Source organism: Molothrus aeneus, chromosome 2, assembly GCF_037042795.1.
Source record: "Molothrus aeneus isolate 106 chromosome 2, BPBGC_Maene_1.0, whole genome shotgun sequence".
Classification (NCBI taxonomy): Eukaryota; Metazoa; Chordata; class Aves; order Passeriformes; family Icteridae; genus Molothrus; species Molothrus aeneus.
Genome location: NC_089647.1, coordinates 26,318,151 through 26,337,044, shown reverse-complemented (window position 1 = coordinate 26,337,044; position 18,894 = coordinate 26,318,151). Strand labels below are relative to the sequence as shown.

General features: G+C 44.3%; 2 protein-coding genes across 4 annotated transcripts in view; one reads left to right on the top strand and one right to left on the bottom strand.

Moving 5' to 3' along the window:
* The first annotated feature begins 2,183 nt into the window (after positions 1 to 2,183).
* DUSP12 (dual specificity phosphatase 12) lies at positions 2,184 to 5,607 on the top strand. 2 transcript variants are annotated; one of them, XM_066572138.1, is made up of 6 exons: positions 2,184 to 2,476; positions 2,556 to 2,669; positions 2,752 to 2,870; positions 3,812 to 3,908; positions 4,328 to 4,496; positions 5,011 to 5,607. In XM_066572138.1, the coding sequence occupies exons 1-6, from the start codon at positions 2,208 to 2,210 to the stop codon at positions 5,170 to 5,172; spliced, it is 930 nt and encodes a 309-aa protein (XP_066428235.1). In that variant the 5' UTR covers positions 2,184 to 2,207; the 3' UTR covers positions 5,173 to 5,607. The 2 variants fall into 2 exon arrangements, with proteins under 2 accessions (XP_066428235.1, XP_066428234.1); XM_066572137.1 differs by having other exon boundaries at positions 2,185 to 2,476; positions 4,310 to 4,496.
* A 247-nt stretch (positions 5,608 to 5,854) lies between these two features.
* Positions 5,855 to 18,894, bottom strand: part of ATP6V1A (ATPase H+ transporting V1 subunit A) — a 31,656-nt gene continuing 18,616 nt past the window's right edge. For both annotated transcript variants that reach the window (XM_066572136.1, XM_066572135.1), the window contains exons 8-15: positions 17,765 to 17,873; positions 16,204 to 16,326; positions 16,000 to 16,114; positions 14,283 to 14,346; positions 13,351 to 13,554; positions 11,319 to 11,413; positions 10,001 to 10,172; positions 5,855 to 8,117 (exon numbers count right to left, since the gene is read on the bottom strand). In XM_066572136.1, coding sequence (XP_066428233.1) covers positions 8,025 to 8,117; positions 10,001 to 10,172; positions 11,319 to 11,413; positions 13,351 to 13,554; positions 14,283 to 14,346; positions 16,000 to 16,114; positions 16,204 to 16,326; positions 17,765 to 17,873 — 975 coding nt within the window. In that variant the 3' untranslated portion in view covers positions 5,855 to 8,024. The remainder of the gene's footprint in view (positions 8,118 to 10,000; positions 10,173 to 11,318; positions 11,414 to 13,350; positions 13,555 to 14,282; positions 14,347 to 15,999; positions 16,115 to 16,203; positions 16,327 to 17,764; positions 17,874 to 18,894) is intronic.

The following is an 18,894-nucleotide window of genomic DNA, read 5'->3' as shown; positions in this document are numbered from 1 at the left end:
CTGTGTCCCAGCCATGGAGAGAGTGTATGGTCTCAGCAAATGGTCTCTGGTCCCAGCCATGGTCTTTATAACAAAATTTGGCACTTTGCCATTGTAAAAAGTGGATGGAGCCAGGCTCTTCTCACTGGTGCCAGCCACTAGGACACAGGCAGAAACTGATGCACAGGAAGTTCCTCCTGACTATGAGGAAGAACTTTACTCTGTGTGTGATCATGCACTGGAACAAGTTGTCCAGAGATGTGTGGAGTGAGACAGAAAACAGCTGGCAATTAAACTTTCTAACACAATTTAAAGTATTAGAAAGCAGGGATTCTTTATTATGAGTGTGCTGGATTCCCAGAAGGTATCTTCCCTAATATAGCTGTATCCAGAATAAAATTCCATCATGACCATACATATTCATTGCAGTATACTTCCTAGCTAATAGAGAAACATCACTTTTCCTAGAACTAATTTGCATGGGTCCAGCTCAGAAGTCCTTTATGGTCCTAGAGGGTCATCTAAAGGGGTCTCTGGTGGTTATACTCACTGAGTGCCCCTGAGAGGAAAGCTAATGTCTTCACAAACAATTTGATGGGTGAAGGTATGGGTGTTAAAGTCTTTGACATGGGTCTTAATGTCTCTGCCAACTTTGGGCAGCAGGTTTGTTGCAAAGCCCAAAGAGCTTGGTTCCTGAAAAAGACAAGGGTCTGCACAAGCCTGAACTTCTGAATTTTGGGGTAAAACAGTAGGTTCAAGGGGGGAATGTGTGGCAGGCAGTTCAGGAAGGCTGTACCTGCCGAGTACCTCAGCAATGGGGAAAGGAAGAGGGCAACACATGGCCGGGAGTTTAGGATAAAAGGCAGCTGTGCCCTCCGAAACCTCAAGAAAGAAAACCTTACGGGTGTGTGCCCCAGTGAACTCTCCCTTTATTCGAATAAATTTGCAGGACACCTCTGTCTCCTTTATAGACATAAACCTCTGGTGTTTGTGGATTTTCCTGACACCCCTAATGACCTTGACTTGATGTAGATGACCTTGGCTTGAACTTCTTTTAGGGCATGCCCTGTTGCTTCTTGTTACATGGTGTGAAAAATGCATATTTTATGATTGGCTTTTCACAAATATTAAAATGAATATTATATGTGTTGTGTTAGAAAGTAATGCTGTATTAATTCTCTTAAGTAGTGTGTTAAATATAGTTTTAGGTTATAACAAAATGTTAAAATAGAAACTATGCTATGTAGGATACTTTTTTTCTAAAGAAAGGACTCCCACTGAGATAGCAGTCACAGGACACCTAAATCTTTCAGAGAAAAAGAATTTATTGCTCCATTGTCAGGAGAAATTAACATCTTCCTGCCTCACTCGGGCAGGATGACGCCGTTAGGATTATGAGGAAGAAGTTGCTGATGACCAGACAGAATCCTGTGTTTGAATGGAATTTATGCATCATGTATGAGGTGTATGAATATGCAACAGGCTATTGTTTTTAAGGGTTAATCCTCTGTTAACGGGTGCCCTTTTTCAGGATTGTACTGCCAAGAAAAAGGTACCTGGACATCCGTAACTCTTTGTTGCTATTGTCTCATATTGTCCTAATTTAAATTGTCCAAATTATTATTATCCTAATTATATTGCTAGTTTTATAACCATTTTATTACTATTAAACTTTTAAAATTTTAAAAACAAGTGATTGGCGTTTTTGACACATGGCTTTGCTACAAAAGCCACTATATTCCTAATTATCTGTTCATCCATTGGTTCCAGTTATATTCAGCATCCTGTGTGTCTACTTTTATACTCCTTTATCTATTTTGCTGGTTAGTATTTAAGTTCTATTTAGCAGCTTCAAGGGGAACTGAAAACTTCTATTCTATGTGTTGTCTGTCAGGAGTCTCCCTCACTGGAGATACTCCAGAATCGTCTGGACACAATCCTGTACCGTGTGCTCTTGCACGATCCTGCTTGAGCGGGGAGGTTGGACCACAGTGGTCCCTTGCAACCTGACCGCTCCTGTGACTCATATTTGTTTTCTGAGCACTTGTAAGGAGACAGAAGGGTGGGGGGAAAAAAGACGAGTTAAGACGGACGAGGTGAGGAGAGAGCCTCCCCGGTAAGCACAGCTGCGTCACGATTGCTACGGAAATTACAATTTCCACACTGGCAAGGGAAGCGGAAAGCGCTGCCGTGCCGGGGGCGGCGCTTCCCTCCCGGCTCCCGCAGCCATGGCGGCTCCCGGCGGGATGGTGCCGGTGCTGGAGGGGCTCTACGTGGGCGGCGCGGACTCCTGCTCGTCCCCGGCGGCGCTGTCGGCGGCGGGGGTGGTGGCGGTGCTGACGGTGGACGCGGAGGAGCCGCCGGCCGTGCCGGGGCTGCGGGCCATGCACGTCCGGGCGCGGGACGAGCCCGGCGCGGACCTGCTGAGCCGCCTGGACGAATGCGCCGCGTTCCTGGGCGCGGCCCGGGCGGGCGGCGGCGCCGCGCTCGTCCGCTGGTGAGCCCGGGGCCGCGGCGGGGCCCGGCGCTGCCCGCGGCCGCGGCGCTGCCGCTGACGGGCCGCCCTTGCCTTGCAGCCACGCCGGGGTGAGCCGCAGCGTGGCCGTGGTCGCCGCCTACCTGATGAAGACGCAGGGGCTGGGCTGGCAGGAGGCGCTCGCCGCCGTGAGGGCCGCCAAGCCGGACGCGCAGTGAGTACCCGCCCGCGCCCCATGGCCCGCCCGGCCCGGCCGGCGCCCCCCTCACCCCGCTCTGCTCTCGGCCCCGCCGCAGGGTGAACTCGGGCTTCCAGGCGCAGCTGAAGCTCTACGAGGCGATGGGGTGCGCCGTGGACACCAGCAGCGCGCTCTACAAGCGGTACCGGCTGGAGATGCTCAGCCAGAGGTTCTCCGGTGAGTGGCAGCAGCGCAGGTGCGCGTAGCAGAGTCGCAGCAGGGGAACGGGCTGGAACAGGCTGTCCCGGAATGAGCCCTGTCAGAGGGGCTGGACTTCGAGTGTGGCCCTCAAAGGAGCCGAGCCTGCACTTGGCCAGGGCAAGCATTCACCTTACACCAGCCCTAGGGAATCACAGCTCATCAGTGGGAGAGGGGGGAAAAATGTGCCTTTGGGAGATGCGTGGGAAATGAGATCTGTAAGGAGCTGCGCTCTTTAGCAAAGTGCAAAAAATGGTAAAGGTCAGTTTGATATTTTTCGTGATTTTTACATCCCTGGCAAGGCAAACAGCATCCTCAGAAAATATGTCAATGTGATGAAAAAAATAACATGCAAAACTTGAGATAAAGTTGAAATGCAGGTAATGAAGTAAATTTTCCTCTTTTAATTTGCAAGAGATACATGTGCATTGGCGTAATTTTATAATAAAATAGTAATCTGTAGCTTTTCTTGCAAGATCTGAGTGTTGCATCACAGTACTGTTGCCCTCTATGTACCATTATCCTTAGCAGTTTGCAAGCTGACTTTGTCAAATTGTCCCATTTGCAAGCTGACTCTGTATTTTGGGCACTCAAACATTGGCACAACTGCTCAGAAACCTCCTCTACCATTACTTTCTGCTGAAGTAAGAACATAAAGCAAAATATCATTATTTCCATGGTTGAGGCCGTAGTCTAGATCCCAGTTCCTTGCATTAAGCAAATCCCAGTTTTAGGCATGGTGGGATGAGGCTCTTTTGTTTTTAGCTTAATCTATTGGAATTGGTGAGAGAGCAAATGAAAGGGAAGAAGGTGGCTCCTGCAGGCTGTGACTGGGGCAGAGACACACTCCTGTCTCATTCCCAGGAATGCAGCGTGGCTGAGCTGACCTGATTCACAACATGGTCCTGACCCCTCTACAGAACCTCAAGACTTGCCCCGAGAAGTCTTTGCAGTTGATCCTACCACTATATGTCAAACTTTGAACACAGAGGTTCTCTACAGATGCAGGAAATGCAGGTACTTTATATATCGAAAAATTATGTACTTTTATATATTTATAAAATGCTTTATAGTTCTCCTTAAAATGTCATTGTGAAATCTACTCAAGAGTAGAATAACCAGTGTGAATCAATGGGCATGTCATTGTTGTCAGGTCAGGGATGAGCTGTTGCCTAAGTTTTTATACTGTGTTTGCAAAAAAAAAAAAAAAAGGTCAAAACTACAAAATACAAAAGCTTTTGTTCCCTGGAGTGGTGCTTGTGAACCTTCTAGACTAATCAAAAAACATGTATAATTTGTACTCCTGTTTAACTATTCAGAGTCAGGAGGCCCATATCCTTATTTTCTATTGTCTGTAGATTTGCCCAGTTAAAAAACCCGTTTGTTTTACTTCTTTTTTCCTGTGTCCTGGAGGGCAGACGTGCTCTGTTCCGTAGCTCCAGCATTTTGTCCCACACGGAAGGAATGGGACCGACAGCCTTTGCCCACAAGAGGATAACAGAGTCTGCACGGCTTTCTGGGAATGGCCAGGAAAAGTGCACCTCATACTTCATCGAGCCTGTGCAGTGGATGGAACCGGCATTGCTCGGAGTAATGGAAGGACAGGTGAAATGGAGCATGTGCTTTTTAGTCTTTGGATTTTTGGTTTGGGTTTTTTTTTTTGCAAAGGCAGAATTGTGTTTCTTCCCTGAAAGGAAAACCCCCACACAAAGTCCTAGGCCTCCCCAGCCTTTTTGATGTAAATTTCACAGCTTATGGGCAGATGCTTAAATGTAAAATACTCTTTCATAAGGAAACGAGCTGATGCACTGCTTGTGCTGACAACAACAGCCAGGATCTTGGAGAGGGTTTATCTGTTTGTTTCTATTATGAGAAAGATTTGTGGCACTTCAGAAGCCTGTTGTGGTCTCAGGCTGACCGAGTCCTTTGGACCCTGGTAAAACTGTCTTGGAATCCCACCAGGTCCCAGCGGCTGCATCTCCACACCCTTCCATCTGCCAGCACAGCTGCCTGCTACACCCCAGGGCTAAAGAGCCCTTCCAGTTTGGCTTTTTGGCCTATTTCTAACTAAGTCCACATCAACACATGTCTTAGACTGAGTCCTGGGTCTTTCTTGCAGCTTCTGTGTCCCAAATGCTCGTCAAAGCTGGGCTCCTTCAGCTGGAGGGGGGACCAGTGTTCCTGTGGCCGCTGGGTGACACCGGCCTTCCAGATCCACAAAAGTCGAGTGGATGAAGTGAGGACATTGCCTGTTGGTAACTTCCAGACTGCCAAAACCTGAACTCATCGCTTCACTTCGTGGATTTCTTAACATCCACTGAGAAGTACTAGTCCATGGTTGCCAGGAAATGAGCTTATGACTTCCAGCCCTTTGTGAGGTGGTGGAATTACTTGAAGACCTTCAGCTTGATGTATCTCTTAATATATTCTATGAAATACCAGAACACTTTCTTCAAAGAGATGTTACAGAGTGATCAAATCTACAAAATGGGCCAAGTGTGATGTTTTTAGTGTATTCTTCATGTATGTGTTGCTGTTTACAGAAGGTCTCAACTCCTTATTCAAAAGGAGTTGCTGTGGCCAGTAGTGCTGCTCAGCTTCTGATCCAAAGTGCCAAGTGCCCTCAAATGGTACAACTACAGTTGTTTTGCTTGCATGGCAGCAAGAGGCAAACTTACAGTTATACTTTTATTGTATTAAAGTAATGCTAAAAATACCTGCTCCAAGAGTATTTACTACTTGTAACTCATTCATGTAACGTGTGAGGAGATTGTTCAAGCTGTAATGGAATGGGAGAACTGAAGTAGAGTCCATGCCAAATAACTGCTTGCAGTTTTGAAGAAATCCCTCAAGTGATGAAGTAATTTTTTCTAAGCAAGCTGTCATCTTTTGTGATGGGCTGCTGTGTACACCACTGTTTAGCATAGGTTTGGTTTGACATAAAAAAAATAGGACAGATAAAATCTAATTTAAATCAATTTTATTTTCATTGACTTGAACAATTTTTTTAATTTATTTTTTTTACACAATTTCCAGCAACGTACATTATGAAATATACAAGATAAAGTAGGTGGTGGGGTTCTGCCCATGTTGTAATTCCTCCCACAGCTGTGGAAGGAAGACTTGCAGGACACAGTGAACATCAGAATCTCAACACTGAAAACAGACACAAAACAAAAAGGACAAAAATATATATGAAACTTTGAACTGGTCACACTTCAGGGCCAGGTACAGCACAATAAATATTAGAACTGCATTATCTTAAGACATCTTCTGTAAAGTTTATAACATCCTCTATTTAAAGAGATAAGAACATCTGGTTTCTAGCATGAAATGCTACATTGTACAGTGGTGAAGGGTACAAACGATGAGCCCAGCAAGGGCTTGGATGGTGACTACTCATTCACACATGCTCGTTGATAAAATAAGCAGCATACACCAAAAGTTTAGTGAGCTGTAAACTTAAGCGTTCACTACCAGAATATCAGCTGGAGGAGCAGTTTCTTTTCGGGAGAACCAAAAATAGTCAATCCCTTTAAGTTACAGCTGGGCTCTCCCCTGACAAACAGTGGGTTGATACCATAATGGAAGTGGCAGCATTTGGTCCGTAGCACAAGATCCCTTTGCATCACTACTGTTCAAAGCTGGCGCCGGTGGAAATACTTCAGTGCAGAGTTAACGCTCACGCAGGCACAGTGTCACCAACAACAGGTGCTGTCTCAGGACTAACAAAGCCGTAGGTGGCAGCTGGAACCCAGCTGGGCATGGAATGCCACCTGACACAATCGAGAGGGAGAGACTGGAGAGGATGCCAGCATCTCTCTCTCGCACTCTGGAGCAATGGGATGAGTGCTGGGCTTCGGGAGTTTAACAGAAAGGCTGTGCTCTGCTCATTTCTCATCTCAGTCTAGTTTTACCAATAAAAAAAGCCCAAGAAGCAGCAGTTTCAGCTGCTTGACAGAGTGCTTCCAGAGCACAGAGCAGAAGACCAGAGCCACTGGTTTCTCTTGCATTGTAATCAACAAGGCAGGAGTAAATACATTTGTACTCGTCAACCCTCCCCCGTTCATCCCCTGCCCCCAGCTGAGCATCATACATTCCTCTTACACAACAACTGGGGACCTTCTGTGCCACCACCCAACAGGCCAGGTGAGCACAGGTGGAGGAAGAAGGCTAAGCACGTGCTTTCCTTTCCTTGGCATAACCTGGGCGTTGCACTGGGGGCAACTGCACTGGCAGAGCACCACCAAGGAAGGACCACGCTGTGGTCAGCACGTGTGGCATCACTGTACCTTGCCAACCATGACCTGCAGTACATGGCAGCATCACAAGCTTCACAAAGTAAAGTAGCTGAGTGTCAGGAAAATTTACGGGATGAACGGGAGCCAAGAAGGTAAAATTCTGCTGGAAGCTGAGCACCTGTAGCTGTGATTTTAGCTGATGCTGAGTCCAACAGTCCTATCTGTATTAAGCAGGAAGATAAAATTGTATTTCTCCAGTGTACAAAATGATACCAGTCACTTGCATATGCTTATCTTCTAGTTAGTCCCTTCTTGAAGAGGACCAGAGCTACCACATTTCAGTACCAAAAGACTCAGCTGAGAGACTCAGAAATGATAGAGTAGTGAAGGATTTTTGGTTGTGTCAACATGTCATCAGAATATGGTCAAAAATTCTGTTTGAGAACAGGGAGTTCTATGTCTGATAGTCACTTAGCAAAGTGGCAGGTGTAAATGCCCTTCCCACTGCCAGCTCGCAATGTACTGCATGACTGCATGAAGACCTACACCTCCTCTGCCAGTGCAGCTCAACTGGTTACACCCCGAGGTGAAAGACTGGTTACCAGGAGAGCTGGGAGAGGAAAGCTGACATTTTTCCCACCCTAGAAGTGTACAACAGCATTTCCTCACTCAGCCAGGCCCATTCACACATCACTCACCAGACACACAAAGCAATGCCAAATACAAACTAAGAGGAATGTTTCTTGTAAAGACGCTCTCTGAGTATGAACAGGGGAAACACAGGGTTATTTATCAACTCAAGTACTGTTGCATCATTCTTGTAAGGTAGGGAAGCAGAGGAGCTGAGATGAGGAACTGAGAGGACAAACTGGAGTGGTCACAGAGGTCGAGTCTACTCTTCCAGATTTCGAAACGCATTCTGCATGTCCTCAAACAGCTGAGCATAGTCCGCCTTGATTTTTGTTTCACCATCTTTGACAGGGTCCTGAAAGAACACAGCAAGTAAACAGATCCATCAGGAAAAGCCCATGGTAATTAAGTCAGCCCTGGTTTGCCACTGCTGTAACCTCTTGACTCGGGATCAACACTTGCCAACTGCAGAACAGGCACTGTAGCTCTGTCTTTGCATCCTGTCTGTCTCACCAACAGCCACAGGGTTTAAATCTCATTCTCTTCCCACATTAGTGAGCAGGCAGAATGGTTACTGGAAAGAGATTTTTTTTTTCATGAGCAGTGGTTACTGCACTGTAAAGCAACTGATTTGGAAAGCTATCAAAAACACTGAGGGTCTTGGTTAATGCTGTGTGATTTAAGAGCTGCAGTGATTAATACCAGCTCCTATCCCCACACCAAATGCAGTGCATCTGCAGTAAGTGGAAGAGTTACTCTGCAATTACTTTAGAGGTTGTTTCGTTCAAATTAAAATGTATTGCATAATCATGAAAATCCCAAAAATTTCTTTGTACAGCTTCATTTTCTCAGAATATTTTTCATGAAAGACAAAGGCAAAAAATTTATCAGCTTTGCTCTGAGGCTGCAAGGCTTTCTCTGCAAGAAGCATTAACTGTCAGGCTGTGAAATCTGTTCAATGTCTTCACCATGCTCCTCTGAGTGCTAAGATCCTCTGGATCAGTGCAACTCTTGGTAAACACAGAGGCCTTACACGTGTGGATGCACTACTTCTTACATTGTCTCTCCAAAGTACCCAAACCCCAGGATGCAGGACATCTGAATCCTCACACCTGTCAGACTGTGCCCTGGGGAATACAATTTTCCTTTCATAACTATTAGAGGTCCAGCTCCACTTAACATATATTCACTCTCTGGATTCCCATTTTCAGCCATGCTGTCCACTGCTCTGCTGTACTACGGGTGCCTGTTGGTGGGCCAGGGTTTGTAGGGAGTGTTTTAATTATTCTATCTACATCAGCAGCTCTCAAAGAAGCTCATGTCCCCAAGGGCATCTTGTTATGTTCTTGATGCTTTGAGAATATATACCAGGAACCCACGTACTGCAGAAACAAGCCAGTACCCTGCAGGAACAGAATACATTGGCATGGCAGAATATTTAATTCTACACGTATTTAATCTACTGCGACTTGTTCTCCAAAGATCTGCAGTATTGACTTACATGAGTTTTAACAGAATAAGCATTTCATTTCATAGAGGAGATCAGTCAGTATTACAGGTTACCATTGTCCTACCAGTAACTGCTATACCAGCACGCTCTGGATGAGTTTTATTAAAGCTGTACCCTAAAATGACAGCTACTGAAGTTACCCAGAGCAGGTGCTCCAATCCACTTGTTTTGTCTTAAGCCCATGCTAAAGTTTCTCCTCCCTTCCTCTCCCCATTTTGAGCAGTCTCTTTTATATTAGAGACAGATATAAGCAGCCTGAAGTTTAAATCCAGGAGAAACTGAATGAAAGAAATATTAACTGAGCTACTGTAAATAGAAGTTAAAGAAAGAAACACTCCTGCAATAATATATGACATGTCCCATGTTTGGCTTCAGGCTGCTTCTCTCTGATAATAGTCTCCTTAGAACATGCTATAATATTACAGAATTTTATCACAAAACCCCCAAAGCAAATTGGAAAAGATGCTTGTACTGTTACCATGACTATATGTAACATAAAAGAGAATGCTGAAGGTGGGGTTGCCAAGGCTGTGTGCAGTCAGTATCAGCTGACTGGATTTCTGCACCGACCTCTGCTCACAAAACAATTCTTTACTATCTTCAAAATGATGGCAAAGAGTCTCTGTTCACAGACCTTTATCAAAGCTCATGGGTGTGTTTACTACTTAGTCTTCCAGAGGCCCTGGAAGCTCACAGGAAGCAGGACAACCCAATTCTTTACAACATACCTTGAACTTCATGGAGGTAAGTCTGTAGAGGATTTCACTCATGTTCTCTCGGATGATGGACCACGTGATCTTATTGTCACTCTGAGCTGTGGTTTCTACAGCACGGCGTGCCATGTCATAAAATGCAATCATGTTGGAAAGCATTCCCACTGTTTTATAGAAAGGGCAGAACCTGATGGAACAGAAGAGGACCTGTCAGGCATCTTGGAACAGTATCAGCATCCTTCCCTGACAAAAAGAGTGCCAGCCTGCTTTACTCCAGGGATTTTTAATGTATACTGCCAAAGGAGAGGGGCTGCCTCAAACACATCCCACATTTTTAAATGGTCAAATTGCAGGCCAAGACAATTATCCTGAGGCTGAATGAAGTTGAGGTTTCTGAAGCAGTACCCAAACATTCAGGCAAAACAGGAGTGAACAGGAACTGCTGCTCTACAAATCTCACATTTCAATCTGTGCCAATGCTAACAAGTAAAGGAAAACAATGAGCAGCCAACAGAATTCCTCCTTCCTGTTTTGTCCATCAAGGGAGCAGGCTTCCTCCTAACAGGCTGGGATGACAGCTCTGCAAGTTTCTTTGCCCACAGGAAAAGGAGTTTCTCTATGACAGGAGCACTTCATGCAGTTCCATTTTTAATGGGTAGGTGAGTCCCATAAAAGGCACCTCATTATTATTTATGTGCTACTTCCTGTGCTTCCTATAGCATACGCACATACCTGTCCTAGTAACCTGATCAAAGGCACACTGTTACAAAATGATGGATGTTGACATTTCTAGTGATGAAGTACTCGAGACTTCCTGATCTACCTGGGCTGGGGAGTGAGATGAAGTACAAAAAGGCCCCTTGTCAGGCTGTTAAAACACAAGGATAGCATGGAAAGAAGAAAAGAAGAGTTCACTAGGGAGAAAGAGAGAGTAAGGGTTTTTTTTGATGGATCAAACTTACTCAAGAATTATGCAACAGTAACTGAAAGCAGATTCTTGCAGTTCCCTGTGTATTGATGGAATAAACAGGAAGACTTTGGATGTTGTCTATGAAAATAAAGCAGTCCTGTCCTCCTCAGATATTCTACTGCAGAAACATTGGCTAACAGAACAATACAGGAGGGTTCTGCAGGGTTTTGCTTTCAGAAGGGGTCTGCATGCCTTGGGTAAGACAATGTGAATGCACTGCTGAATGAGCTACCTAAGCACAGTTCTTCCACTTCTTTACAGAGAGTAACATGAATTTCTGCACTGGTCAGCTTCCATGTGAAATAACTGTATCAATCCAGACTGCACAGGACTAAGAGGGCAGAGTGGCCAGTCAGATCTCACCTGTCATAAGGCGTGTAACCATTCTGCTGCAAGAAGTCATCTTTGATCAGCTTGGCAACCTCCAAGGTAATTTTATCTGTTTCTGCCAAGGAAGCCTAGAAAAGTAAGGTAAACAGTTAGTTTAGTACTTAAGGTCATGAAGACACAGAATGTCCTGGCCAAGAACAGCTGTCTTTCAGTACCTGTCTTCCCACCCTCCTAAGACAGGATTAAGCAGAACTCTGTCTTTTGAGTATTTCTCACTCCCTGCTCTAGAATAGCTAATTTAACTGACTGCCAGATTAAGATGAGCCAAATACTCAGTAAGTCTGCTTTAGGTCTATCTGATGATAAAGGGAACTTCCTTCCCACTGTTTAAGACCATGGAAAAGCCACCAGACACTGAAAATGCACACGGCTTTGTTATGAGATACATTGAAACATCACCCTCCTACATAGAGAGAAATTCATTTTTACCTTCCTCAACCCTTATGGAAGAAAGACTAGATCTCAGCATGCTAGATCAAGAAGCAAGCTAAAGGATTTGGTACTAGTCTGCACCTTTACCAATGTCCTTTTCCCACCTGGCATTCAAGAAAAGAAAAGGATTTTATGAAAATTCCTCTCATACTCCACAGGAAAGGCACAACTGCTGCACACTACTGCTCTTGGCACCACTTGGCTCTTGGTTGCTCTTCTCCACCTTCATCATCCTTTTGCTAAAGGGGCCTGATTAAGCTTTAAGTAGCCCAACTTCCTTTCTAGACAGGAAATTTGGACCTTCTTTCATGAGGAGACTAACAGAATTCAGAATTCATTTCTAAAAAGAAAAAACTACACTGACTGTACTTCCACAATTACCCCTTTCTAAAGGTTTGTTGCAGTTGTTAGCCAAGCCCTGACAGAAAGGAACTGTCAAAGATAACATCTCTGAGAAAAAAATCACCGGTTCCAGTAATTCTATCGTGAGAACAATGCCTAGTCACAAGTACTGGCTTATGAATATCCCTTCCACACCAAGGACCTCATCCTACCCTGCTTTGCAAACCACCCTTTTAGAAGATGGTTTTGTAAATAGAGAACTGCAGAAGGTCCTATGACCCCACTTCCTTTTCTTCAAAGACACATCAAGAGAAGAGAGCTCTACTAGACAAGATGTGATGAAAGGTCTCGTCTTGGTGGGACTAGAACGTCAGTGAAGAGACAGAGCACCATGAGCAAACTTCCTCTGTGTAACTGTATTTAATACATGTTACTACACACTACTACAGCTCTGTAAATCATAATAGTTCATCTGAACATCACAGAATTAAAGTACTGTCAAGTATGTGCCAGGAACCTGCCAATTATCATATTTACAGTGCTAAGCTGAAACACAGTTTTCACTAGGTCCTTTCTGAGAGCTTTCAATTGAAATTTTCCTGTCCAAGTTTAGCTTTCTCTTCAAAACATTGAAGTGAAAAAAGGAAATTAAAGAATGCCTGCAAAATGGAGCCATATGTCACAGGTTTCCAAAAGAAAAAACAGATAATCACAAGTTCTTTAAAAAGCAGACTTCACATTGCTTCTACAGGCCAACTTGTAAATGCCAAGACCTCTGTCCTGCAGCTGGCAACATGGTTTCTAATAAACTGTAACCCTTCAGACAACTTCAACAGTAAAGATGGGTTTGCATAATTCCTCTACGAACACTGCTTCCAATGGAATAGTACTTTTAGTTGCAGCAAAGGGCATATCATCAATAGAACTGAATAGAACACTGAAGCAAGTGAACTTTAAAGCAAGCAGTAGATGTCCCAATATCATTTACATGAGAAAAGCAGCACCAAGCCAAGGTTTAGCAAATCTGAAAAACTATTTGTCATTAGAAGTCAAACAACATGTAGGAAAGTTGGAATAAAGCACAGTTTGAGGTGAGAGAGTCCGACACCTCCCAATGATCTTCTGTGTGCAATGCAGTATCCATCAGGTCTACTCAAAGATATGGTCAAAAGCCTGCACTACCCATAAGGAAATGGAGGATGGCTCAATGACACCACATCTGGTCACTCACCTTCCCAACAAGCTGCACAATCTCTGCAAGGTCCTCTTCCTCCTGCAGGATCTCTTTGGCCTTTGTCCTGAGAGGGACAAATTCTGTGAAATGTTTGTCGTAGTACTCGTCCAGGGCTCGCGTGTATTTGCTGTAGCTGATCAGCCAGTTCACAGATGGGAAGTGCTTGCGCTGGGCCAGCTTCTTATCCAGGCCCCAGAAAACCTGCCAGGAGCCAGAAAGGTCAATCAGCCTCTCCAAATCAAAAGTGAACTAAAATAATTGAAGGCAATTTAAAAAAATAGAGAGGAAGTTGAGCAAGTTGGAGTTAATGTAGCATAGCAAAGGTTTCACAAATGGAAGCCCAGGAGCCTGGTAACTATAGCAGTGACATTCAAATAACACTTCTCAAAAAATGATGCAACTTTTAAGCTGAGTTCAGATTTATTCAGCTTGAGATTGCTCATGAGGAGCACTTAGCCACAGCAATGTCAATATTGGAGTCTAGGTAAAGCAGAGACCGAATAGATGTAACTGCTTTTCCCAAAACTGCAAACAGTTGCAAGACACTCCCAGTCAGCTTCACTGAGGATTTTTTGTGGTTTCAAAACACCTATATTAAGAGTGGTCTGCTTTCCATCTCAGCTGGAACAGATACATTTGCAGTGCAGCTCAACGGGCAGCACTTAGAAAGGACACAGACATCCCTGAGCAGGCAGTGTTGGAAGGAATTGCTGTCTTCACTCCCTCTTCCAAAGGGATCTCAAACACATCAGTTTGAGAACATCTCACAAGGTCGCCTTTCACAGTGTTAGAACATTTCCCAAAACACCCTACAATGCTGCCTGTGTCAAATCGAAGCACACCCCCAGCCACTGGCACAAATGGTGTGAAGTACAACCATTTGGAGTCTAACAAAGTGGACAGAAGAGCTGCAACATTGTGAGACGTACCTGAACAATGCCCAGGGTAGCAGATGTGACAGGATCAGAGAAGTCACCACCTGGGGGAGAGACACTGAGCAGGAAAAGATAGGGAAAGGTTATCAGAGTGGCTTTCACAGTTCAAACTGAAGTACTGAACATATGACTGACTGCACAGCTCAGTGCAGAGAAACCAGAAAAGTCAACATGATTTCAACTAAATAACAGATTGCAATATGTTTACAGAAAGTGCTTGATGCATATCCACACAGGGGTAATATCAAGCATACCATGAAATAGTTACATCAGTGACTGATTGACAGTATTAAGGTGTAATTTCAGTCATGTTAGCTGCAGGTAGTAACTCCAGCTTGGATCATCAAACCTGTCTCAACTATAACAGATTCAGCAAGAGTGCTGATAGAACATCCTGAATACACAGTGCAGTGATTTTACAGAAAACAATATACCAATTTGGAATTATTTTTGATATTCACCTATACAGTAACTACTTCATTTGTGCTTGACACTCCAATACGTGCCTTCACAGAGATTAAAAAAAAAAGTAGTCTTCCAATCTCAAAAGCAGAAAGCCCTTATGTATGTATGTTGTGAACAGAACTAAGCAGAGCAAAAAATCAGTTCTGGGTGTTCTTGCATATGCCAGGGGCCCTCCTGAAAACAAAGGGAATCCACTTTGTCCAGGGTATGATACACAAACCTAGGAGAATGCCTGCAGACAACATGCTCCTCACAGCACATCACAGCCTGAGATACACTGCTCCATGGAATTCAACTCTATTTGAGCATAAGAGTCATGATTCATTATGCCTCCAAGTGCACACACTACTGCTCTAACTGCCCCTTCTTTCCTGCTCTGAGCATGGTTTGAGATATTTTTCAGAGTGCCCTAATGACATTCTTCCCTGAGCCACTTGATCCAATTGCTGTGCCTGTGATCCCACAGAGCTACCTGTCTGCATTCATTTCTTCTGCCCCCACGCACAATTCAGCAGCAGTTCTGGGTGAACAGAGACTAAGCATCTACCTACTCACTCCCATATTTTTAAGTTCTGCAGCTGCACAGAGCAACGAGACCTTTTTGTCTGAAAAAAAAGGTACCGTGTCATGTTGCAGTGTGATGTCATGGTTTGCCTCAGTTTCCCAGTCCTTCCCCAGGTGCCAATCACCACTCCTTTCCCCCTCCCTTGCCCCCTGCTGAGTGCTGTCCATCAATCTTGGCATTCCAGAAGGGCGTCAAATGATTGGCAGAGTTCAAAGGATGCCTCTCAGCCCTGGGGACATTGGGCCATCCAGGTATCATTTGTCCCCTGAGACTTCCCCCCCCTTACCTGGTTGGTGGGATCCCTACCCCTTCCCTTCCCTCCCCCTCTCCCCGGCGTTAAAAGACACAGCAACCACGCGGTTCGGGTTGCTGGATTCAGAGGCCTGTGGGCCAGGAATAAAGCTCTGGATCAGACCCTCAAGCAGAACCCAACTCCTTTCCTTAAAGCTTCTCCGCCAGTGGTAAACCTGAGCTCCTGCATGCCTGGACTTGTCCCAGGTGCCCAGCTGCAGCACACTGCTAGCCAAAGGTGTTTCTCAGGTGAAACCACCACAGCTGCTGCCTTTGGTCAAGCAGCAAGGGCCAGGACAAGCCCAGGCATGTTCCATCCGGCTATATTGGTATTTAATTCCAATAGTGTCATACAAAACAGGTGCAGAGGCAAAGCAAAGCAACACTCACGCTCCAACAATGCTGACGCTGCCTTCCCTCTCAGGATTCCCCAGACACTTCACTCTCCCGGCTCGCTCGTAGAAAGAGGCCAGCCGGGCACCGAGGTAGGCTGGATAACCACTGTCTGCAAACACCAACACAGAGAGATTCAGTCAGAGGCTCCCAGTTTGAAGGGCTGCATGTACAAGCCTAGGCTGAGGAAAGACTACTCACCAGCTGGCATTTCAGCCAGTCGCCCTGAGATCTCCCTGAGGGCCTCAGCCCATCGGGAAGTGGAGTCTGCCATCATACTGACATGGTAGCCCATATCCCGGAAATACTCGGACAGGGTGATTCCTGTGACAAAGACAACAGCCTGCTGCAGGATACAGTGCAGAAAGGAATTCTATGCTTATATGTCATCATAAATATGTAAATAAACCAAATTATTTGATTTACATTTTGATGGAAACAGACAATGGAAGTTACTCTTTCTTCCCACTTATGTCCCTGCTGTCTTTTTTTTTTTCTGTTTATTTCTTCTCACTCACCTCATTTTTGTTTATGGACCACTCAGATTCATCTTACATTCATGTGTATTTCTTTGAAGAGACGCTGCAATGTCACTGATGATACTCTTTCCTCTCAGGGTCTCTCGCTGGTCAGAGTGACCCCAAGATGGGTTAGAAAGTCTCTTTTCCCAACCCAGCAGTCAAAGGAGTCAGAACTCTTCATTTCTTGGTCTCAAGGTTGTTTATTTTATCTTATCTATAAAATTCTTTCTCCTGTCCTACCGAGGTCCACTCAAGAGGACAGTCAGAGGCACTTTGCCCGCCTCAGAGATGGTGTTATCTTTTTATACTAAAAATTATGTGTACAATAGTTACAATTACTTTCCAATACCCATCACCCATGTTAGACAGTGAGCTTCTACTCTAAACCAATCTAAAAGTGCCAACATCACAGCAGAAGATGGAGGCCAAGAAGAAGAAGGAGAAAGGCTGGACATGCCCAGATTCCTCCATCTTGCCCCCTGAACCCCCATTCTAAAAGCTCCAAAAATCTATTTTTCACCCTGTGATAAATTCACTATCATTCTACTTAAACTTTCGTGGCTTGTAATTCTTCATATAAGGTTGGTAATTATTTTTTCCAAGGGCTAAATCAAAAGCACACAGATTTTGGGCTCTGTGCCAAGGTTTCTGAGCCCCCCGGGCAGGGGCTCAAGTCCTCCAGGGCAGCCAGAGGAACTTCCTGGGTTCCGACACTTTTCCTCACTGAAACCATGAACAAAGACTCTTCTAACTGTAAAATGTCTCCTTCCCTTTCAAACCACCAGAATACAAGAGTGAGAAAAAGGTTGTGTTTTACCTGAATTATTTGACAACTGTTCATAAAAAAGAACTTTAAAAAAGCCTTTAAGAGGCTGCAAAGGAAATATTAGTCAACCAGCTCAGAGAATACTATCCCTGTCCATTAAGTAGCTGTACTTGTCAGCAAAAAGCTAGTCAAAACCTAAAGCTTACAGAATTAACACATGCAGAAAACCTACACAAGTCCTGGCACAGTAAATTCACCTTATAAACAAAATTTACTCAATATTCAAAAATGGCAATTATATGCAAGCAAGCCAGATTCAATTAAGATACTAAGACTTGGTGCAGGCAAAGTCTGAAAAGGTTTACTTCTGAAACTAAACTGGCTTCTTGATATGGTCATCTCAGGAATTGAATATACTAGAGCATGATGGCTTGCTTTATACACACAACTTTCTCTATCCTCTTGTAAATCTTACCAGTATAGATGGAGGCTTCTCTGGCAGCCACGGGCATGTTGGAAGTATTTGCTACTAGAGCTGTTCTCTTCATGATGCTTTCTACCTTGCCATCAACTTCCATTGTTAACTAAAATGCAAGAAAAGGAAAAATACCCAAACTGTAACAGTAGCAAGATTTTTTTGTTAATTTTTTGCTGCTTTTTTTTTTTTTACTGTTTTACTTGCCTTGTATCAGGATACTCCCCTCAGCTACTCTACCAAGAGCAAAGATGAGAGTCAAAATTTTAGGACATGTTGGTTTGTCTTTCAGACTGCACACAGCTTAATTTGTTAAGGTACATGCTTCAGCCTCACCTCATCTTCTGCAACTGCCAAATCTCTGTAGATCCCATTCAAGTAAGTAATGACAAACCCACTGCACTAGGAAGCACATGGTCCTCTCTCAGATTTCCAGGCTGAAAGAGCTAAAAATTCTTAGCCTGCTGTCATAAGTCCATAAGGAATTAGAGGGCTTTTTTCCCCCCATCTACAAGAAGCCAAGTTAGTATTTGACAACTGGTCATAAAACCACATTTTTAACCTCAGTGAAGCTTTACAAGTGCCTGGACAACAGAATGCACACCCTGATATTTGTGTAGAATTCCATTTATGAATACCTTGAGATTTGCCTTCTTCAGGGCTACCTCGGCTTGACTTTGACACCTTGTCACCAATCAACACACCCAAGCCTTCTAGCCCCTATTTCTGACAGTAAAGTTTCTACCTGACAGTTCATACTAGCCGACCCTGTCACAACACCTTCACTAAAACATAAGAACAGGTACAAGGATTGCTAAATCTGTTGCTTGGTTGTTTTTGTGGTTTTTTTATTAACAAGGTATCTTCTACTTGATTCAAAAGGTATTCCAAAGCTTAACATGTCAAACTAATACCTGGGAACTGTATCACCACCTGCAATTTATAAATGGATGCTGCATTTTCTATGCATGGTCAAGTTAGAGACATGACCAGCAACAGGTGAGATGCTTACAACTGTGCTAAATTCTTCTCTGACATTCATTCTGGCTTTATTTTAACCAACTTAGAAGGTACACCCAAAAACTAGTCCAGATGTTTATTGAGGGGTCACTGAAATAATTCTTTAACAA

Bases quoted from the DNA above. Each gene is read 5' to 3' on its own strand.
- DUSP12 (XM_066572137.1), top strand. From the start codon at position 2,208: ATGGCGGCTCCCGGCGGGATGGTGCCGGTGCTGGAGGGGCTCTACGTG. The intron at 2,670-2,751 runs GTGAGTACCCGC...GCCCCGCCGCAG, and splicing joins GCCGCCAAGCCGGACGCGCA to GGTGAACTCGGGCTTCCAGG. The intron at 3,909-4,309 runs GTACTTTATATA...CCTGGAGGGCAG, and splicing joins TACAGATGCAGGAAATGCAG to ACGTGCTCTGTTCCGTAGCT.